General features: G+C 41.6%; 1 protein-coding gene across 9 annotated transcripts in view; it reads right to left on the bottom strand.

Annotated features, from left to right (window-relative positions):
- The window catches only part of KSR1 (kinase suppressor of ras 1), a 58334-nt gene that overhangs the window by 10229 nt on the left and 24269 nt on the right, over positions 1-23836 (bottom strand). For 4 of the 9 annotated variants that reach the window (XM_015881172.2, XM_015881177.2, XM_015881179.2 and 1 more), the window contains exons 2-14: positions 20312-20452; positions 10501-10648; positions 8541-9012; positions 8058-8062; positions 6345-6405; positions 5522-5605; positions 4885-4946; positions 4671-4777; positions 4233-4401; positions 2945-2986; positions 2153-2207; positions 1438-1483; positions 613-995 (exon numbers count right to left, since the gene is read on the bottom strand). In XM_015881172.2, coding sequence (XP_015736658.1) covers positions 613-995; positions 1438-1483; positions 2153-2207; positions 2945-2986; positions 4233-4401; positions 4671-4777; positions 4885-4946; positions 5522-5605; positions 6345-6405; positions 8058-8062; positions 8541-9012; positions 10501-10648; positions 20312-20452 — 1775 coding nt within the window. Of the gene's footprint in view, positions 1-612; positions 996-1437; positions 1484-2152; positions 2208-2944; positions 2987-4232; positions 4402-4670; positions 4778-4884; positions 4947-5521; positions 5606-6344; positions 6406-8057; positions 8063-8540; positions 9013-10500; positions 10649-17432; positions 17522-19052; positions 19170-20311; positions 20453-23836 lie in introns of those variants that run through there. The other 5 variants (XM_015881173.2, XM_015881175.2, XM_015881182.2 and 2 more) reach the window with 4 other exon arrangements.

The following is a 23836-nucleotide window of genomic DNA, read 5'->3' as shown; positions in this document are numbered from 1 at the left end:
ATCATGTTGATGGAATCAGTCTTCTTCCCTCTGCTGAGCAATGCCATTTTCAGTAACACAAATGGCTCAGTTGACACCTGTGTGAGTGTACACAATTGCAGCTACTGATAACTGTCATTCAGTTATTGCTAAAGCGTAGTCAAGCAAACACTTATTTGTTTCCTCAGTGGCCCTGATCTCATTTTGCTCTTCAGACAAATAAGTCCAGTTTTCATAACCTGAGCACCAGCTTCTGCTGAGACTGCAGATTACTTTGTCCCGCTTCTAAAGAATTCAAGAGACTTTAAGAGATTAAAAAATAAGAATTAGATTGCCAATAAATAAACTCCCTAAGAAGAGACATCTCTAATATCAAAACTCCAAGCAACAGAGGCTGCTTTGATGTCTTCCACTTTCAGACTACAGAAATAAATATTACAAATTTATTTATAATACACACATATATCATGCATGTGCATTAAATATTTGTTATGGAAATATATAATTTACAAATATGTTTATAGAAATTTATTCTATATATATATATTCTATACAGAATACTGTATTATTATATCTATTCTATAAATAGATAAGCACATGCAGTATTACTAACAGAAGTTGTTATATCCTTACCTGGTAATGATTGCTAAATGAGGAGGGTTCATGCATGCTCCCATGAAAAGCACCACGTTCTCATGCCGGGTCTGTCTGTAATTCATCACTTCCTTTTTAAAGAGCTTGAGATGATCCTGATTGTTCCCATCTATCTCCAGCAGCCTTATGGCCACTTCCCCGTGCCATTTTCCCTTGTGAACCTTCCCCCATCGTCCTTGGCCAATGGGATCCCCCAGTTCGATCTGTTCAAAGGGAATGTCCCATTCCTGCAGGTAGACACTGGTCTGGCTGGGTTTGCGATAAATCATCCCTTGCAGGTGTGGCCTTCTGTTTGGCAAATCTTCCACTTCATCCTCATCATCTTCAGGTTCTGATTTATTACTCTCAGGTTCTTCCACCTGCTTACAGAAGGAGAACGGAAAAACATGCTGAGAGTCTGTTTTGAGAGGACTTGGGCAGGTTGATGAACCTATTTGATGACAGATCTAGAGATCCCTTCATAGGACAAAGTCATCCAAGAAAGCTACGAAAAGGCACACACCTCCTCTTGGGATGTGGCTCAAGAGCCACTTGAGAAACAGCTGCAGGCAACTGAGTGAGCCAAAGATTTGAGCTCACCTTCTCCCAATTAGAAACAGTTACTTTTTGTTACAAGTATTTCATTGCTTCAGCCTGGCAACAGAAACATCCAATTGTCAGTAGATCTGTGCAGCATAGACAGCCCAGTGGAACTGAAGGCACAGCAAGTCTACATTCACAGCTTCAGCCACAAGCTTCTGCTGCATTGCAACATGGCCTTTGGGATTACAAAAGAGATATAAAAGGGGAGACCATAAAACCTACCTCTGCTTCATGTTTAAGTCCATCTGTATTTGGCTGTTCTTTAGCACTAACAAGAGAAAACAGATTTGTAGTAAGAAATAAATGGGGTGCAGACAGTGAAAGCAGTATAGTCAATTAGATCAAAGTACAATCACTGCTCTAAGTCTAACAACTAAGGACTTTCTAAGATTACTTTGGCAAATAAGGGACAAAGATTTTGAAGTGATTCTTGGTGTTTAAGTGGTAGGAATTCATTGGCAGTGGTATGGCTGCATTATTACAATGTGTTCCAGTAACAGATACTCCTATTCCCAGTACTACAGAAACACCTGTACAGAGTATTGGTCAAGCAATTGTGAGTGCTGGGGTTGTAGGTTAAAACATCAGCACACCCTGCAATTCAGATCCCTACAAACATGTGAGCTTGCCATGCTCTTCCGTGCTGCTTCAATCACAAAACCTTCTACCTTTTATTCCTTTTCACCTTCCTGAGCTGGGAACATGCTCACAGAACCATAACTACATATTTGAAAACACGGTCCCACTTAAAATAAATATTTTCAGCTTTGCAAAACCAGAAATGCCAACATCGCTCTTGCTGATCGAAATTGTCCTGTAGAAGTTTTCAGATGATACATTCAACAGGCCATTGGTTTCAGTTATAACAGTGCCTTTGTGCTGACCTGAAGATTATCAGGTTAACACAACATGATTAAAACAAGCAGTTCTTACTTACTTGGTGTCTGCAGCAGTTTCTGGAGGCTGTGCTATTTGTGCAGGACTGGGAATTTCTGGGAAGTATGAAAATTATTACACATATTTTAGACTCAATTCCCTTATAGATCAGAATATTCAATATTGCAGTACCAGCTGTTTTACACACCTATATATCAACCCATTCCAGCTTTCTTAACATTCACTTATTTGTAATGTTTTGCAATGGCCGTCCTCATTTCTGAGCTGCTCACACCCTTTTAAATGGCCTTCAGCAATCAGAAATACTTGAATCCAGATGCAAGGATTAATAATTGTAGGTCACACATTCCAACCACACTTAGTATGATCAGTGTCACCAGTGCACAGGAAATTCAGTTTCGGTTGCAAATCCTTGCAAAATTTAGAGTGCAATACTCTGTACCTGGCATCCTACATCACCAGTTCTCTCTTTGGAAATAGATGGACAGTTTCTGAAGGTTAATGAAAAGTGACCAAGAAAAGAGCTTGCACATATGAATAATGTTGCACCATTTTCAATCCCATAGGCAAGAACATCAATTCATAAATATGATCTCAGCATTCCTGAACTGCCAGCATCCATTATTCCAAGCATATAATCCCAAAAGACAGCCTTAACAAAAGAACTCAGCCGTGAGTAGAATCGCACAGCAGAAATCTGGTGCTTTATCTGTTGTACTGGATATACTTCTTTTCAAAAGCAGAATTATCGCTCTTGGGTAAGCATGCAAAAATTTACAGTTACTTTCTGGCAGCAAAAGCTTAGTTAGTTGAATTAAAACAGTCAACTCACCTGGGAAGATAAACTGTTGTCTATGCTGAATATAGTAGGCAGCTTTTGTTTGGTTAAAAAAAAAAAAGACATAAAAAGAAAACAAAAAAAAAAACAACAAAACAAACAAACAAGTTAGAGGATCATCAGTAAGTGCCACATATGCATTCAATTAGTCCCAACTCACTGTTAGGAAGCAGATTAGTTGATTATCAGTCTGCTTGAGGGGTGAATTTCAGTACATGCATTTCTGGAAGACAGATGACACCTGTCACATGAATGCTGTGTTAATGCAAGCAGTCTGGTGGGAAAACCAGCCGTTCATATGTCAAGTGGAAGAAGCAGACTCAGAGAACCCAGGGATGCCAGCAGGCAGGCCCAGGAAAAGGCTGATCCTTCAATGCTCTCTCACACTGTCAGCGTTTCCAAGCTGCATGCAGAGAGGCTGAAGCTCAAGAGCTCTTTGCAAGTTGTTTTGTTTGTTTTAATTTCACTTAAATTGAATTACTTGTCCTCATACAAAGTAACTGCAGTAGAATCCCTGCACTAAACTTGCACTGCTTCTGCTCCTTTTAAGTAGGCTAAAACAGCAACTTTCACAGGCGAGAAATCTTTTGCAAAACAGTAGTATTTAAGGCCAGATGCAGCACCTGTTTAGCAGCATGTGACTTCATTTCCAGATAGAAGAAATTAAGTTTATTCTACTATGCAAGCCTTGTCTCTATCAGCTTTGTTAAGGACAGCATATTTGGGTCCTTAATCCAGGAAGTATGTAAATTCTTCACCATACACACCTGTCTACACTTTAAAAGCCAAGTGTTCATTGTTGGTTATCTTTTGGAAGGGACTAGTAGAACTAATTTATGTCAGTCTCCATTTTAATACTTTCTTTCTAGCAATGACCTTACGTTTCAAAGCCACCAGTGAGCAAACACAGCGGGCAGCACGAATTTCATGATACAGTAAGAAAAAGGAAACAAGCAACACCACTTTCTTCTAGTACTCATCAGAAAAGGAAAATAAATAAATAAATAAATAGAATAAAGTAGAAAGATCATATTGGGTAAAAAAGGAACCAGAACTCCTCAGTAATTTGTTTCCTGCAAAAGTATCTTGTTCCTTTGGCTTAAAACCTTCTAAGAACAGACTGTGTCCCCTTTATCAGATGACAGGAAAAACTTTCAAACCTTGAGTAAGACTCAACTATCTATTCAGAAACCTAAAACTACTTATGAAGTCTTGGTTAGCCCCAGCTTCCACAGATGCCTTTCTGATCTTGGCAGAGCCCTCCAGAAAAAGATGGGTTTACCTGGGAAGTTAAATCGTGCATCCCTCTGGCCCATAGGAGATAGGTTTGGGGGAGGTGTTGCACTGGGAGGGTTGGAAGACTGGAAAGGTGCTGGAGAAGATGGAGTGGAAGAGGTTGTAGAAGAGGGATTACTGCTGGAGTCCAGATGATTTATTGCTGGTGGGTGCTCCTGGAAAGCAAGAGAAGTCACTAATGAGTACATAATAAAAATATAGTTTCCATCAATGTTTAATAAAGTGAGGAAGGCTGTCCCCAGCCTCAAACACAACAAGATGTGTGTTTAACAATGTTTAACAGGGAAGAAAAGTCATTCTAAAGACTCTTTGCAAAATGAAAGCTGAAGTGCCATTCTTGTTCAGTAAGGTACTACTGTGACCTCTCCTTATTGTAGTTCCTCACTGACTTTGAGGCAGAAGATTCACATCAGTCACTAAGTACCTTTTTAGTGAGTGCTTTGGGAAGAGTTCCAAACTGTGGTTCTGTTGGTCTGTCTACTGGATTGTTGATATCAGAAGGGACAGACTCTGTTCTCCTTATTTTGGCAACTGAAAAACAGGTTGGATATGAGATGAAAAAATCCCTTTAATCAGACTTCTTATTCTTGTGATACCATCAGCTACATTGATGTGCTAAGAATCTGTAGTAAACTTACTGGGAAGGAATGATATTCTACAAGCAGGCGCCTCTTTAGTACACTTGTTGTGACATTTCAATCTGAAAGAGAAACATGAAATGCTAAATAGCACTTGTTCTTTCCCATAAAGAAGAAGCCTACCCTTAATTTATACTAGTTATGTGAATCTTAAGGAGAATTCTGAAAAGCTCTAAGCCCCAAAGCAAGCCCACGTGTTCATATGAAGAATCTCGTTATATGCATCATTAGGCTAATGCAAGTCAGATAGATACCCTAGCATCTGATTAATTTCTAATACAGTTGTCTTCACTTATGACTATCCTGAGACAGGGAACTGTGAAAATTTCAGCTCTCTGCACTGAAAATCCAGAAAGAATCAAAACCAAATCCTTGTTATATAGGCACTCAACTTCCAGTACAAGATTTGCCTGTGATAAGATAGGAATCCTATAGTAGTGAATTAAATTTGGTTCCTCCATACATCAGGCTCCTCAGCCTAAGCACTGCCATGCCAAAGCAACCCACTGCCAGTCTGACTGATAAAAGTCAAACGCCACTGTTAACAGCGCATCACAGCTTGAGATATTTGTTACTGACAGACTTGAATGAATAAACCCTAAAGTTCTTATGTAAAAGATCATCTCCGTGTGCTCACCTGCAGTACTTACACTTCACCCCGAACATCATACTCTTCTGACAAACTTGGCAAATCTGAGATAACCAAGACTTTGTAGAGAACCTAAGCAGAGAAACAAGGGGAAAAATATGTTAACTGGTACCTTAAGAAAACTACATCTGTAGCTACAGACAGGCTACACTCCTTTAGCATTTCCAGAAAAGGATAAGTGGTGTTATGGAAGACTTCTCACTTTTCTGATCAATAGCAACTGAAAGAAGCCTAGCACTGATTCTGCTGGACTCAGGCTGGGCTGAACACCTTCACAAAGCTGGGATCCAGTCTATAGTGCATGCAGTGCTGGTGGTAAGAGTATTAAGCCTTCTACTAAAAGGAGCTGATACGTTTGTTAGGCATTGGTACTAGCTGTCCCAGTTTCAGTTTGGATTTGGAAGGGGGAAATAACAAGGGAAGAAAAAGGAAATGCTTCTTCCATGAAGGGAGGAAGGATCAGCTTCCCTTTCATTTTTAGCAGTAGTGCCTTTATAAAAGGCACTGTTGCACATTTCTTTTACTTAGTCCTTCCACTCAGGACACAAGCCCCATACAAAACATTACTGCTGTTGGTCACTGAAGAATCACAAGTCAGTTAGCTTTGTAAAAAAGATCTCAGGAGCTGAACACATCAGAGATTAAAAACAGAAGGAGCCGAAATATACGTTCAAAGTTGAACCTGACAAATGAGGCACCCAACCCAACTTCAAGCTCATCTTTACCACTACAAACACACTAAATATGATGCTGTTCTGGTCTGACCCCTCTGTTTATTTCCTTTGTGGTTCCCACAGTATGTGTTGCTTACCTGTGTGTTACAGCTAAGCCAAAGTCTCTTCGTACCATTTGAGGGGATCCTTGGGAGTGTTCTGATGGAGAACAAAGAGCATCACTCACAAGCACACTTACCAGTTTAGACATAAATACTGTCATAGATAAAAACTAGTAGCCATGACTTCTCTAGGAGCACAGCTGAGATCTATTTGCCTTGCACAGTAAAACTACAGTACAGTAGTGTTTTTCATACAGAGGCAATGTAAACTAAGATTTGGTGTTAAAATCATCATTCTTCCTTCCTTGCATTATATTGTTATATGTTATGTTTATGGATTAAGTAAGCCCTAGGCCATTCTCATAATGTGCAAGTGGAAAGTTGCACAACAGCTTATTCCCAATTGGTTTTCCATCAAAACCATCACTCAGCTAGCCAATAAATGCAGAAAAGGAGAGCTGCACTCCAAGATCCCAGCACAGTGCTCCAGGGCTTATACCAAAAAACTTCCTGAAAGCTCCCAGATATTAAGACTGCAACATTTCCTGAATTAAATCTGTAGCCATTTTGCAAACTGGGAGAAAACTCAACCTGTAGGTACCAGCACGGCCTCAAGGCGGGATGCTGTCAATACTTATAAAAGCCACTCTCTCTCTTTGACCCTAGATGGCACCAAATTCTTTTTTTTTTTTTTTTCTTTTTTTTTTTTAAATCCTGATCTTTTCGAGGCATTTTTGGGCTTCAGCATCTCACAAAAGGCTGGACTGAGTAGCTGTTTTTCCAAAGAATATGGTTGAGCAAATGTGGACATCTAAACCACAACCGCATTAATCAGCATAACTTCTGACACAAGTTTATACATTTTCGAATTTCATGAGACATAAGAGAGCCTACAGTATAACAGTATATCTGCATAATATACAGTATATACAGAATATCTGCATAGAAGCACCAAATATCTTAATTCATTTTAACTTTCTCTTATGCCTTTTTAATTCATTACATAAATTCCACCACTCTCCAGAGAGAAATGCCCAGATTTTACAATTTTCTCTCCTTATACTTTTCCATTTATGAAAGAAATTTCTGGCATTTGTTCTAAAGGCTGCTTGAGAAGTGTATGGTCCTGATATACATTTTCACGCTTTGCAGAATGGTGAGAAACTTTCCTAGAGCTTCTAAGGTTATAAGTTCTGTGTCAAAGAGGCAGCTGTACATAGTCACATTCAATAGCATTAAAACACTAAATGTATCAGTGTATAAAAGCATAAGTCCTTGTCCTATAAACCTTTGAGCGTGTGAATATACTCATCAGCATCAGAGGAAGTATTACAGATTTAGCAATGTGCTGGAGCGTTTCTCAAAAGGTCACACACAACTGTCTAGTTTCATTGCAGGAACACTAGGCAGTGAATATCTGAAGCCACAATCTGAAGACAAATGGTTAGACCTATTTCTAGTACCAAGGGACAATATCAGCTCTCAGAAGTCAAAGACAAGAAGTTACACACAAACTCCTTGCTGTAGCCCTTAAACATCAGCATTCCTTTTTCCTGCTTTTGTCATCCAAAGAAATACCAGGTACAAAGACCCTGTAAGCATCCTGCAATTCTTCAGCTGGCAGAATGCAAGGCCTTATTGAGGGCTTCCACAGACTGGACGGAGGTGATCATACTGCAGGCTGTTGACAAGGACAGGTTCTTCTCTCGCAGTCAACGAAATAAAGACAATCCTGTAAAAATGTCTTACCGAACCTACAGAACAAGAAAAAAAAAAAAAAAAGCCTGGGTCAGTCAAAAATAAAGACTTAGCCTAAGACTACCTGTCTTCATATGGAGACATAGCTGTCACATAGATAGGCTTTCTTAAAGATCACACATTAGCAGCTAAAATACATCTTAAGATAAAATGTAAAAAGATACCAGACACCTGAACTGAGAGCAACATTTAAGGTCAAAAGAAAATTCAGGATACATAATCGACTATTAGATATTTGAGAAAAAACTGGTTGGGGCCTTTTCATAGCAGCAGTCATCCCAGCCTCCCAGGAAGGTGCCATTTCAAAGAAGGAGACTATTAGCAAGCCGGTTTTGTGGTTATCTTAGAATATCCCACTGATATTGATTGTCAGACTGCAGTGAAACCACAACCAGGCAACTGGCCACCAGCATCAGATTGAATGCCTGTTGGTATGCTCTTCAGTGCCCACAATGAAGGAAGTATCTTGCTTACTTTATTGGAGGAACATCATCTATCCTGTTTCCCAGCTGTGATTCATGGGACTTGCTCCTTGTGAGGGTTGGAAAATTAGGTAGCAGCTGAAAAACTTTCCGGCAAGGGGGAGGAGGAGTCCGTGGTGGCTTCAACTTGTGCCGTCTCTTGGCTTGAGGAGTGGTTGGGGGAGTGATGGTGATGCTATGAGGAGTCCTTGGTGTTAACCTTCCACTGTGTGCAGGGAAGGCAAAAGGGTCCAGGAGGTTTTCTGCATAGATAGAAGGTCCGTGACTTGAGGCAGGAGAATCTGAAGATGGGATTGTAGACACCGACACCGATCGAGCCTGCTGGCTGCTGCCCTTGGGAAGGTTCAGTGCACTGTGAGTCCACGTGGGCGCAGAGGAGCAGGGGGACTCAGTTGTGTTTGTAGAGCTGTTCTCTCGGCGTGCTTCAGGAAGATTCATCAGCACATCATCTTTTAACTCCCCACCTGTTCAGCAACCATAGCAATGTTAGGTTTAAAAAGAAAGCAAAACAAAAGTGCTGGCACAGGATATTGCATGACGCAGCTTTGGGCTATGAGGTGTTGTTGTTTGGTTTTTTTTGCCTTATTTGCATATAGCCAAGTAATTGCTTCTTCTCTCCTAAGATCCATCTACTGCATCAGCTAAGGTTAACCTTTAAAACAAGGAATGCATTAACTACCCTTTTTTCATATCTGTAGCTATGTATCTCAAGTTCTAAACTAAAATACACTTTAGAAGATCTTACGTTCTAAGATGGGTTGAATTTTAACAGATTAAATGGTAATCACAGACCTAGGATTTAAAAAAAAAATAAAATAATAACCTCTCAAAACACAGATTATTTTATTTTATTTTATTTTTTTCAAATGAAAAGAGAGGAACATAAATACAAGTGTATGTGAATTTGGGCTGGGTGCCATGCCTTCTGAACAATGGCTGGTATTGCTACACATGGATGGGAAATATTTGACAGTGCAGGACGAGAAAGATTAGAAAAAAGGAAACACGAGATTGAGCTGTTTGTTGGCTTTTCCATTAACTAATCTTTATGATTTGAGAATGGTATAAGCTGTCATAATACAGGAAACAACACCTTTCAGTGACAGATGGGTAATTGTTACAAAGAAAGATCTGATGCACAGGAATGCCAGTATGCTGTCTGATACAAACAGAACGTACAGTGCTTTGTGAAAGTAGCCCTGGGCAGGTGGCAGGGGAAGATTGTGAAACAACATTCTGGGAATCCTGAGGCTGTTCTTAAATAATTTAGTCAGATCCACTGGACCTGTATGTTCCTAATTAAACAGACAGTATCCTTCTTTCCATAATTTCAATTTAAATCAATGTTTTTTCTAGCTCTTACATCTGCTACTGGAATTTGGTTAATGGTTCTATCAATTTCCAGTCCGAAAAATAGCAGAAAGGAAGCAGCTTTAAAGAGAAGCAAGTCAAATGGGAGACTGCAAGCTATGCAGTGAGAAAGGGTAGTCAGAGCAATGTTCTGCTTTTCCAAAGAATTAAGCTGAAAACCGCTCAGGTTTCTGAACTACATCATACAAAACAGAATTACCTTCTCTCTGAATTAGCAATATACGAGGGGAGAGGAGGTTACATTTGTTAAGTCCAGGATACTAAACAATGGAACACTGTAGCATCAGACCCAACTCTGAACACAGAGGGAACAATCATACAGTCTGTTGAGTTGGGGAGTGTATTTCTACATACATTTATTTTCAGAGCTGAAAATGTTCTCAAAAACCAAATCTCATTCATAGCACTAATTACATTTGATTGTTCTAATTTCATGCAGATACAAGAGCCATAACCTGACATCAGCTATAGCATATAATCGAAGACCCAAAGGTTTCTGTAGACTGTCTCAAATGAAGGGAAGAAGGATGCGATCTGGCTGCTGAGAAACTAATTCCATAGAACAAAAAGCAGTCTCATACCTGATTCAGTCACCTTCCTTAAGCAGCTCAGTGCCCCATTGAGTCTGGAGCACTCCTCGTCTCTGGCGCCACATCTCTTCATTGTTTCTTTCACCTTTGATTCATTCATTTCAAGTAAGGCATCTAAGGTTAGCTCCTCTGGTATTCTCTGCAGGAGGAAAAAAAAACGCATATACTTTTTTTTTAAATATACCCATAATAAGACTGCCATCTTTGTTTCTGATGTAAAGTAGTGCCACTGTCTCACTGCCTGGTCTGACTCATGATTTCCTCATTTGGTAGTGTATCTCTCTTAGGGATCAGTAGTGATCACACAGCAGTAAATGCTCAGAATCTGCTCTCTGTTCTCTCTATGCCAAGAGATCCTCTGTATCACTAGCATGTCATTGTCCTTCTCCAGTATTTAAATTAGGATTAGAGTTGACTGAAATATTCTTCTCTCCTTCCCCTGTGGAAAGTTTTCACTCAGTATTTCTGAAAAGTTACTAATTGAAGTTATCTTTATCATTAAAACAAAGCAGGCCAAAAATCTGAAAAATATGGCAAATATTTTGCTTTTCACTGGAGAAATGAAAAGTTCAAACAGTGTGGAAAATAGCTTCTTTCATCAACAGAAAAAATGTTTTGACAAAGAGGTATTGATCTCCTCCTTAGGCAATTCTACCTTCATTAGAGGACCAGCCTTACTGATACCCTGCTTAGGAAGATATTTGTGTAGATTTCCTTGTGCCTTTTATAATACACCAAACCCCCAAAAGATAATCAAACAGACACAAAAGATATAGGATTCTGGATGGCACGAAATGATCGAATGCTCCATGACAAAGTTAAGCTGTATTGCTTCTCTCCTCCCTCATTCAAATGTTTCCAGCGTAAGTCTGCAGCAATTGTGGTTAATAAACAAAACCAGGATACTTAGTGCAGATACCCAGGAATTTCCCCCACTGTTTTGCCTAAACAAACCTCACTGCCGCCTGTTCTCACAATGAGATCACAAATTTCACAATATTTGGCCTCCTTCCTGAAGTTTCAGCTGCTGGAACCGTGCTACATAACAAAGTTTCAACCTCTATTTAAATGGGAAACTGAGCGTATCTGTTTGAAAACAAAAAGCTTTGAAATGTTGTGGACATTTCACACTGACCCTTCAAACCCTAAAAGGCTACAAATCAAATATGAGTGTTTTAAGATCACACCTCTCGCAATCCAGACCAGGGACAGAAGTTAGCCTGGGTCCTAAAATCAAGAGGTTAATCAAAACTGCTCCCATTGCTTTGATACAGGTAACTGCTCTCAAACATTCTGAAACAGTCACGTCGTGGTACTGAGAGCGCTCAGCTAATCACACCATACTTCCAAAATGATTAAGAGAGAAAGTTATTCTGCCCTAATTTAGGGCAATTTCAATGCTAAACATCTTAAGTTTGAACTAATCTCCCTAAAATCCACCACTCAAATATTCCAGCACAAAGCCAGCCCAGCTTTGATCACAAAACTCCCCAGCCAAACTGTACTAATTCCAACATTCAACCAAGTCTGTCTGACAGTGAGCTGTTTCCCAGCACCCTCTGGATTCCACTCCTCTGCACGCAGACAGCAGCTCACAGAAGCATCTTTGTTCAGTACTATCACAAGGCCGGCTGTGGTGCAAGATGTCAGTGATGGGAGCAGCACAAGCACGATGCATACCCGCAACATGGGAGCTCAGCGTGTCAGGGGGACAGAGTCATCCAGAAACATTCCAGCTCTGCCAGTTCCTGTACCCCCACGAATGCCTAAAGCAGGGTATAAAGCTTTGAACACCACCTACTTGCTAAGTAAGTAGGTGCCCCTACTTACTAAAGCAAGGATGCTACTGCTTCCATTAAAGCATAACGGAAAGCCAGTGCTTCTTGTGATACACACTTATCCCACTTCAGGCTTTTACACAGTCACAGAACAGGCAGGATTACAGCAATGTAATTCTTGAACTATCTGGAAACATTTCCTCACTACCACCACTCCCTGAGCTGAGATTACATAGCTGCTGCTTTAAGTAACGGCATCATGTAGCTCTCAGTATGAGCTACCAAGTCCCATTACCCAGTACCACCCCATTTCTCTATCCTTTGCAGGACACAAAAGTAACCAGTAACTTATTGGAGCTATTCATAAACCAATAAAAAAATTGGTCAAGAGACTAAGATTTCCTCAGGAAGCTGAACGTGTCCATCACAGACAACACCACCCCTCGCCCAGGCTTCAAGCAGTAGCGCAAGCAGATGAAATGCAGGGTCAGCCGGGACAGGGCGCGATGGATGGAGCAGGTGGGGATCAGATTCCCTCTGCTTCTGCTCTGTGGAGGTCCCAGATCGGAGAGGCACTGCTGATCTGCAGTGCTAACATTCAGGTTAACGATTGGCACAAGGTTGGCAGCTAATGATATTTGGGCTGGCAGAAATTCCAGTGAGCCACAATGCTTTGCAGCAGTAGGTGTGGCATCACATACCAAAAACAGTTCTCCTTGCTCAGCTTAGAGATTGCAGCAAAGCCTGTAAAGAAAATCCCAATCAAATGTAAATTTAAATATATATTTAAAATAAGTAGAAGCAAGAAGAAAGAAGGAAGTCAGTTTGTTCTGCAAGCCTTCTTCCCCCCAGGTACCCAAGATGCAATCAGGTTCTCTTCTATCTTTTCTCCTTTTACAAGGAGGGCAGAGTACAGCAGTTACCTAAGGCATGTGCCACAGCACCTCTGACATGAGCCTCGCTCGTACCCACACAGTTAGTCCTCAGTGGAGTAAGAAATGGTCTATTAGACAAAAAAAAAAAAAAAAAAAAAAAAAAAAAAAAAAAAAAAAAAAAAAAAAACAAGCATATACTGAATGTGTGTGATTCAAGTTGTATCAGCGAGGAATAGCTGCCTATTTTTACTTACCCCAAATTAGCTCTCCTGGTTGTGCTAGTATAGACAAGGCTTCAGTGGGGAATTCCAATTCCCTACTGCAGGAGGTACGAGGAATGGCATCTGGGCTCAGCTCTGCTCCTATGAGCACATGCTCACTGCTCCCAAGGGATGGTCCACAAACACAAAACTGTTCATCTCCACCAGTACAGATGGGCGGGGATGGCGGGGAGGGGTTGCCACAACGGTCTCTGAGCAGAGCTGAGTCCTGCACAGCAGCATCTAGAGCCCCAGGTCCTTCTCTCATTCCCACAGGAGCATAATCAACATTTACTGACACAGAGAACCAAGCCGACATCTTTGTCACACTGCAGCCCCACAGTTAAACCACAGGACTGCCTGTTCTTGCAAGGCTGGCACTGATGGTTGTTATTCATTTTAAAGACCAAACTGCTGCAACGAGGAATCCCCAGCTTTCACTTCATTTTTCAAACCATTTTAGAGAAAAACCTTAACACAATTTTTAAAAGATGACAAAGCACTCCAGGCTCTCTTTCTACAAGTGCTCAGCCATCTCTTCCTTTGTGGTACGCATTTGCTGCAGAGGGCTTGAACTCGTCACCCCAAGGCTGACCAGTTTCATTTCCGCCAGCAGCGCTGTGCTCTGTGCCTCAGTGCATGCAACACAAGGCACAGCACAGCACCACATGGAAGCCCTGTTTCACTGCTGGCTTTGCTCTTTATCCTAAGATAAAGTGTGCTTTCACCCAGGCACACCCCAGCAGTGCAAGCTCATCTCCTTCCTGGGCCAGCACACAAAGTCCAGTCTACTTTTTTGCTCACTAGTTTAATTTTAGAAAAACAGAATAGCAAGTTGTAGGAAAGTATAAGTACAGAAAAGGAGATTATATTTACACAGCCCCAATGACCTTCAGCTGGGGCAGCTCAGACTCTCTCAACCTGCTGCCACACGACAAAAGAAATAAGCCTTTGAAGAGGGGGAGGGAGGGGAAGTAAGAGGCTTTCTTTAAAGAACCACTCTTGTTGCACATACACAGTGGCTTAATATAAAACTGGCCAAACTGAGCCCCTAAGATCAGCCTTATATAATTTACCTGTGTTATCCTCCCAGCCAGTGTGACAGTGATAATGGTCACCAGTTCAAGATTGATCTTAAAACAGGCCAGCTGATGCTTTGGTTTAGCTGTTGAGCTGGGCAGAAGTGGGCTCCAGCCCCCCAATGGTGCAAGTGCAATTCTGGGCATTTGAGAAGCAGTTACTCCCATTTTTCAGCACTTGAGTGAGCAACAGGTGTTCAACAGACTCATCTTCATCTCATTCTTCACAGGTGCTGTGGCTTCAAAATAAACGCAGTTTATAGGCTGACATTAGGGCCCAGCTAAGTGCCACCTCCCTGGGCACACCTTTCCTTGACTACAGAATGACACAGCATGCTGCAAGATATTCACATACTACTGTAATAGTAAGGCCAAATTTATTAAAAGGAAAAAATATATAAAGAAATAGAAACTGCTGCTTTCAATCTTCCAGCACCTCAGAGCAGCACCAGCAAAGCTTATAGCCTTACTCATATACACTGTGCAGCAGAAATGATGTTAAAAAAAAATCCAACCCAGGAAGAGAACTTCTCTACAAAGCTCGCCTGCTTATCAGACAAACAGACTGTGCACTTCGTAGCATCCATGTTTAAAAGGGAGAAGTGCAAACCAGAACATCTCAGAAGCCATCCAAAGGTTTCTCTGAATTAGCCAGGGTGAAGAGTTCATGACAGCATAATATCTTTAATCTTATCTGGTGTCCAACTTAAATCCTTGAAACATGGCAAAAATGCTGATATCTCACACAGTGGATGAGGTATTTTTGGTAAAGATTCTTTAGTGCAGATAAGCCTACAGAGCTAATGCTGCTGGTACTTGGACAAATCAGCCTGACCTGCCCCTCAACCTCGTAGACATGGCTCTTCCTGTAAAGCCAGACAGTTGACAAGGCCCCAGGTGCCTCCTCTTAAATCAATACACTCTCTCACCAGCCATCCTCCCATCAAGCAGCAGATGTTAGAAGAGAAAGCTCATTACATAAGGTGCTTAAATTCCCACTGATAGCTCTAAGCAAAGCACATCAGGATGCTCTTAAGAACATTCTGTGCCTGATGGTTTTTCCCTCTCTGGTTTACTGGTGTTCAACAAAGAATTTACTGAAAAATTGTTCTGTTCTTAGATTTCTGTAGATTTTACAGGCATTCTGGAATGCCTCCCACGTTGAATTTCTAACTTGCGTTAAGTTGCATGTACAGGCTATGGTTTTGCTTAATAACTTCACATTTTAGCTCTCACGCAACCAGTGGGTGGAGACGAGCTGATAGACTCAGGGCAGTCCCACTCTGCTCTTTGTGAACAGAAACTGCAGCTTTTCTGTAGGAGGGCAGGTGTACAGCTGCAGCATCTCACTGCAGTCTGGAGGGGTGTGTGAGCCTCACTAACACCATGCCTTAAGTGATTCAGTGCTGTGAGGAGCACCTACCTGCCACGGCATTGCCAGTAAGCCCTGGTAGCAGCAGGGAATGGCTGCTTACGCTGGGGAGTGGCCCTCAGCTGGCACGTGGTGATGAAGTACAGGTGCACAAAGCCTGCATGACAGAGTTTATTTGCATGCACACAATTAGCAGATTCAGGATCTCAGCTGTCTAGCCATCGTGTCAGAGTTTCTGCTGCTGGAGCCATGAAATCCCAACTAGATATCCTTATATTATAGATATCCTATTATTGAGAAATCCCAAATAGATATCCTTATAGGATATGAGAGGACACACCTGCAGAAACCTGACAGGGTTAGGCAGATCTACCTCTGATATTCCCCCAGCTAAAGTAAAGATGGACACACAGAAATGCCACGCCTTTCCTCAAACAACTGATCAGCATGATCAACTGCAAACTAGAGCCCAGTCCAACCAGCAAAACCATGGGTCATGATCTAACAGTATCAATGCTGTACCAGGGCCTCATCCTGTACAGCCTCTCACAGGGACAGCAGGAGGATCTTAAGTTCATTCCTACTCAATGCTCTGCTGCTGTCTGCCAAGTGCTGCCCTGGTTTGCTCAGGAACCAATCTGCCCCTCCCTATGCAGGACAGTTATCTGTACTAAAAACAGCTTTCCAGACTTGATTGACTGGAACCCCTGCTACATAGTGAGCAGGGCTGGTTCAGACATGCTTTGAGAAATAAGGAGATGACTACATTTCTAATTTGCTTTTTAAGATGATGACAAGTTATATTCAGAAACAGAATATTGAAGTTTCTGGGAAGAACAAGAGAAAAGACAGAGAATTTTTTCTGTGCTAAAGAAAGTAAGTGAATAGAGATTTTTTAATCACTTTTATTTGGAAGACATGCTCCAAGCCCAGAACCCAGCCAATAGCTCTGCAAGAGACTCCTTCAATCAGCCTAGGAGCAAGGCTCACATCCTCTTTCCTTCACACTCCCCTCAATTCCCATCTCCAGCTCTCAAGGGGAGCATGACAATCCAGAACAGTATATTTTCCTAGGTACATTTTACAGAGCAACTTTCACTCGCTGGAAACAACTACATAACTTAAATGCATCTTTCTGCAGATTTCCTTGACCCACATTTTTTCATTCTCAGTTCAACTACCTTTTTTTCCCAGTTTCAGTTCACCATGTTTAGCTGTATATGCACCACTTTTGGTAGTAACCTAACACACGCAGTGCTAATCCACCTCCAGAACTCCTAGCCAAAAGCAAGGCATTTCCTAGAAAAAATGCTGTATTTAAAAAGAAATAAAGAAGTTACAGAACAATATTAGGCCAGCTCCAAAGCAGAACCTGCTCTATAGTAGCCACTGTTTCCTATGATACAAATCTGTCTGGCAACTGATTAGAGGCACAGTAACAAAGAAACAGAAATAGCATGAGTTAGGGCGGGGGGTTCCTTTTTTCCTTACCCCTCCAAACAGCGTATTCACAGACAGCAAACAGGATCACAAAGTCAACACTTGTATTTACCACCTACCTCCAAGTTTTCTAGGTCCACACAGAACAGCCCTTTCACTCTGCGCAGCATGACTGGCTGACTGTTATCCATGTTCACAGGAGCTTGAGCTGTCACCCAATGCCATAAACAGTGCATTGTTATTACTATAATCTCTTCCAGAACTAAAGGATTTTACAAGCAGACATTATTCTTGTTTTAAATATAGCTTTTCAAAGAAAGAAAGGAGCCCAACAACAAGACAGCAATTATAATACCCAGAGCTTTCAAGCTTCACAATGTCTAGAGTAAGTCACTGGGCAAAAATAGGCTTCAGTTTGGACTAGAGGAGTCAGCAGATATTCTAATTTAGAGCTGCTGCTCTATTTCTGATGGGAGAGCCAGGGAGCTTCTGTACTTCCCTGCATGGCAGCTTTATTTGGGAGAGAGCTGGGGGCAGGGGGAAAGGGAAGGAGGAGGAGGTGGAGAGGGTGAAAAAGAGCATTGTTTCTCTAACTGCTGAGCTAAAAAACTGCTTTGCAATTAGGCTGTTTTTCAAAGGTGTTGTGTCAGAGATTAGCACAACCTTGTGGTGCTCCCTCCAGCAACACCAGAAGTGCAAAGGAAACCAGAACCATTTTAAAAAGCAAAAATTCCTAAGAAAACAACAAACAACGCATGAACTCAGGCCTTTCTCCTGAAGCAAGTAGTGGGCCACAGGCAAACCCTTCACCCAAGCACACCTCCATTGTACCTTCAGACCTCAGAGGTGGCTGCAGCAGGACCCTGCTGCAGCTGGAGGCTTCTGAGAATCACAGAAGGGATAGTTCTCCAACTCTACAGGTAGTTGGCAACTTTTTCAGTCAGTTTCAAAGCCTAAAAGTCTCAGAAAAGAGAGAGCTACGTGCCTAACATGAAAAGATTATTACAACATATGTGAGGTTTTCTTTCTCCTTGTAGTGTTGAAATCCAGTATAAGTACTTCAGTTTTACAGACAAGCTATCAGGCTCTTAGGGATGTTCAGTGATTCCCCAGAGTAAACAAGTACACTAGCAGCAGAACCAGGTACAGGAACCGAGTACATTCCCGCTTTCATTTCCTGACATACTCAGCTATCTCTTTAAAGGCTCCCTTATGGCTGCTTCCCAGTCAAGTCACAGACTGTGCATAATGCTAAGGGCAGCCATTTTGTATTTCATAATAGCTGATCTATCAAAGCACTTTCTGTCAATGACTGCTATTTTCAAATGATTCAGCTGAAATGTTCACATGCATGACCCTAACCCTAACCAACAACAGGAATGATCCCATGACACCTCTAACATTTCTGAAAGACAACCCATCATGGACAGACATCTCTACTAAAAAATCACTGTAAAGACAAAAGGTATTGCAGTTCTCCTGCTCACCAAACCTAAATTCTCCAGGAACACTCAGCAGCTGCATGAAGTGGATGCAGAACTTTTAAAAAATAGCCACAAATTTGGAATCATGGAGCAATTTCAATAAATGTACCTCTTGTATTTCTGATCCAGGGAACAGAAGGAAAAACAGTTCATACCTTGGTGACTGACTGGGAGAAGGTAATAAGCACAAAGAAAAAGAATGAACAGCTGGAAAACATTCTCTTCCTGACTTGGATCAAAACCAAATTTGCTCACCTTTTTTAGTGACTACATGTACAGAAGGACAGTCTCCCTGAATTATCAGGATGTGGCAGATTTGAATTATCCACCTCTGTTCTCCCTGCTTCCTCCTCCTCTTCATCCCTTCCCCCAGTTTTGCAGGCACCACAGAGGATTTCAAAAAGAGCTACAAAGACATTCTTTTAGGCTCAAGCAATTCCAGTAACCCTAGAAACCAACAATAGTTGTGAGCCTGGCAGTTTGGCCACAGCAACAGGCTGCTTTTCTGTTCTCTCACTGTCTCTGCTGCACCTTCAGCTGCACGATCCACGCCCTCAGTGACCTGAAGGATAATATCCATTCTAAAGCATTACATTTAAAATAAACAGTAGTAAATAAAAGGTACAACTCTGTCTCCAACTCATCCTATTTCACCAGAACCTGTTCAGTTACGTCAGGACCAATCTGGAATAACTTTCATAGAAATCTGCTCCATTTTTCACTTAGTCCTTTTACAGGCAGATTCCTGATGAAGTCTAAGAAATTGTGGCTTGTGTAAGGATCAAAGGAAATCGAGTGGAAACGCTCATGTGGCCTGCAGGGCCAAAAAATGTGAAAAAAGAGTGGAAAAAGCCTTTCCTGCTTTGTTTAGCTGCCAGTAGAATGAACTCTACTTATACTGCCATTAATATTATGCAGAACAGAACTTTCCCCAGTACAAAACAGCATAGATAAGTCATGCACAGGCCAAACCCAATGAAACAATCTGAACCCTGAGGTTCTACTTATCACCTAAACACAGGCAGGATTTCAGACTCTTAAAAAAAAATGTGTCCAGACAGGAGCTGGGGGCGTTGGCTTGTCTGGTCATTGCTGATTCCAGCAAGAGTATCAGATTATTCTGTGCAATAAAAAGGTCTTCAGTGATTTGCATGTTAAGAATTAAATGATAAAAAATCTGTAAAGATCAGAAACATTCACGGTCTGTGAGCATGAACAGCTGATGCTGGCCACCACACAGAACACCAGAGGAGTTATTCATTTCATTCTTTTGCACTGATGCAATACTCTTTGGTATCAGTTTGGATCAGACCTCACTCACAGGAGAAGGCTTTTGTGTGAAATAAAAAAAAAAAAACAAACAATTATTTCTTTCTGAGTAAAGACTCCCACTCTGTCAAAATCCAGAGCACAGATTCACACCTGCCCAGAAAACTAACTCAAACCCAGCAGGCAGCTGAGAAAGTCACATGTGAGTGGGCGGGAAGGTTCTGTGATGATGGTTGCCTTCTTACCTGTACAACTTCTTTCCTCACATTGACAATGTCTAACCAGTCATTGAATCTCGGGTAGCTGTTGAGCTCTGCTGTCCTGTCATTCAGGGGCACACTCAGCTTGCACTGCCGTTGGCGGTGGATGTAGTCAATCAGTTTCACCTGTTGGAATCCAGAAAGCAAACCATTAAGTTCCCTGGGAAAAGCTGTTAACTTCACAGGCAATGCTTGCATAGCACCAAGTCAAAGGAGATGTCTGTGAGTGGGGCTCTTCTGTGATATAATGATGACCTACTCTTACAGGCATTCAGAAGCTCATACATGGAAGCATTTCTCTCACACTGAGTATCTTTATTCTTTAGAATTTCAGGAGAAGGTAGTGCAGAAGTTTGTCAGAGTTGTGTTATATATAAGTTTCCCAAAAGTATATCGCATATTCAGTGACTGATTTCAAGCAGGACCCCCTATTTCCTTGGTACAAAGACTCAGCAGAGCTTCTTTATCTTCTTGGTTCTGCGACACAGCTCTTTCTGTTTCCTGAACGAATTGCAGGGCAGGGCATTAACAAACACTAGCAAACTTAATGATATTGTCACAATTTGTATCAGTAGAACCTGGTAGGGTCACTTCCTGCAGGACGCAACACTAAATCCATATCTACAAAAGTCCTGGACAGCAGCTGGGCATCCTGACAAAACATGAAACGGCATCCCAGCCATTGGAAACAATTAACTACATTCAAATTAACAGCACTGCACAGGTAGATGCAATCTCATTCTGGATGCTGTGAGCACTGCTAGTGTCACGTGCCAGATTACCTGTCCTCTGACCCATTGCTCCCATATGTTTGTTACACTATCTTTCATCAGGCCTTCACTTGGAATAGAAAGAGAGTGAGGCAGGAATAACCAAAGCCCATTTCTACTACAAAATCAGCATTAAAAACATTATCTTCTTAAAAAAAATGAAAACTTAAGATTTATTCCATTCTATGGTTGCCCATCTCATGCTTAATGTGCTGCACAGAAACTGACATGTCAAGCACCAAATATAAAAATGACAAGAAGGAACATAATTTGTACTTTATGTCTGCTTATCAAAAACAAAATACTCTCAAAAGATTTCTCACTGTGTCACACATTCCCGTGGGGTAGACTTGGGCTTCAAAACCTTTTTTACAAAACAATGCCTCAAATCAAGTTAGCGGATCCATGATTTATAAACTAAGACATGTCCTTAGTCAATAAATTGTAGCATTTGGGGCAATATCAGACCATAAATGAAAAAACAAACACAAATTCTCTGACCACTAAAACCTCTCTTGAGCTTCTGCTCCAAATAATTTTAGTCTCTCTATCTGAAGAATGCTGTATGTTACTTGTATGTTATGCATGGGAAAGACAATTAGACCACTTACTCCTCCCCCTAGATAAAGGATATGCAAGAAACTGGAGGGAAAATGGATATTGTATTTGATCACAACTAAGTGATCGCTGTATGGAGTACAGTGCTTTTGGCATGCTCATCAGTCTGGGAGAGCTACTAATACTAGTAATTATCATCTGATAATTATCCTAGAAAAAAAAACATACATTCTTCCTTGGCAGTACTGGGAGCACAGGAGTAGATGCTATTGGATGCATGTTCTGATGACAGGCATATAAGATGTGGGAACATTTGTCATCCACCTGAAATCAGAGGAACCTTTTAACTCTTCACTTCTTAGCATGGCTTTGGAGCATAATACCTAGCAGAAATCACCTTGGAAATCTTTCTCAACCTCAGCACATATTTTTATAGAAAGGGGAGGATAACACTTCCATTTTGCCAACCTTTGCTTTCTGCAGTCAATCCCAGTGCTATAGAGCAGTGCAGGGCACGCTTTATAGGCAGCTGTGGCTGCATGCTGATGATGGGTTCATAGGCCCATGGTACTGTCCCCATGCCAGCTGGGGACAAGTCAGCTCTCACTCCTTCAGCATAGTGCCCTGTGCTGGTGTGACTGCAACTTCTGAATGCTGCTGCAGCTCGGTGTGCTTGTACTCATTCTCAAAGACTGGCTGTCAGCTATGCCCTCCTACACAGTAGCACCTTCATCTGTATGCAACCCTAAATTAAGATGCCTTTGGAATACGCATGCTCTGTTCCTCCAGAGTGAACCTAGTGCATACAGGGGCACATAAGGTATCTTGGCTGCTTTCTCTTTGTCATGAATTTTCATCTATCCAGTAAGGTCCTCCATTTGCAGCCAGGTCTGTAATGATCCTGGAGATGCCTTTCAGAGTATTTTCATGCTAGCTGCTTTTTTTTTTTTTTTTTTTTCCTGCTGTTCAGCATTCTTTTCCCCACCTCATGCCTTGGCTTTTTGTCATATAGAGTCTGACACGCTCCAGCCAGCTGGCCCACATTAGACATGGTGTGACTTTGAAAATCTTCCTAGTAATTAAAATAAGTCTGCACGTATTTGGAGTGGAGGTAATTCCCATGTTAGGGAAGGAGCTGGAAATCTTACATTCAAAGCAATTTTCCACAATTTAGATTGAATGTTGTCATGGATCCTACGTAGGATTTTTGCCCATCTGCCCCAAAACTCCTTTGTTAATGAGACCGACTCACATTCTCATCATTTGGGTTTAATTCCACTCAGGATGTTTGGTTCCGCTCTTACTGCCTCCAGACATAGTGTGTTTGCATCCTAATTTATTTCCTCAGAGAACATTAGAGCAGAAGAGATTAGAAAACAAGGAATTAGCTGTGGGTAAGGATAGGAACAGAACAACCAAAACCCTGACAGAAGGGATGGGAACTAGAAGTCCGGGTAACAAAGCACACAGAAGGAATGGAGGCAGTAGGAATGAAGAAATGGTTTGAAAAGAGAGGGAAGGGAAGGTCTGTTAGTGAGGGTCAGAAAGAAGAACTTGCATGAAGTTTGAGGACCACTCAAGAGCCTCCAATATGCCAAAAGTCATCCTACATAAATCAAAAATAGGGCAGCTTCCAGGCTGTGCAATTGACATGTCACGGAGAACAGAAGGATGACAGAAAACAACCAAGCATTCTCTTTTCTGGAGGCCATTCCAAGTAAGGTTCAGTGACTGTGCGCACTTTGATACACAAACAGCAACCACAAAATCCAGCCAAAGGCAAACTAGTCAGCCACATGTCAGTAAGCCATAGCATGCAGAACTCCCAGGGTGCTGCTTTATGTTACTGCTTCTCTCCCCAGGTCATCTCACCCCTTTGCCTCTCCCGGGTATTCCTCAAGGTTGCTGAGCACCTAGGGAAAGGCTGGTGATTTTAAAACTGGTATAGTCAGCATGAAATGCCAGCCAGTCAATGTAGCAGCTTGGCTCCTCTGTCCATAATGTTATTTTAGTGTAGCACCTCCCTTCAGGCAAGATCTATTTTCCTGGAAGAAGGATGAGGTATCAGCATAGTCTCTAAAGCCAGAGCACCACTTTTAGTTCAATGCAGAACTAATGACATGCAAATCCCTTCAAAGTAGCACATGACCCAGTATAAAGCAGGGAACTGCAAGCACTGACT

The sequence above is a fragment of the Coturnix japonica genome, chromosome 19 (genome assembly GCF_001577835.2).
Source record: "Coturnix japonica isolate 7356 chromosome 19, Coturnix japonica 2.1, whole genome shotgun sequence".
Taxonomy (NCBI): domain Eukaryota; kingdom Metazoa; phylum Chordata; class Aves; order Galliformes; family Phasianidae; genus Coturnix; species Coturnix japonica.
This window is presented reverse-complemented; position numbering and strand designations above follow the sequence as displayed.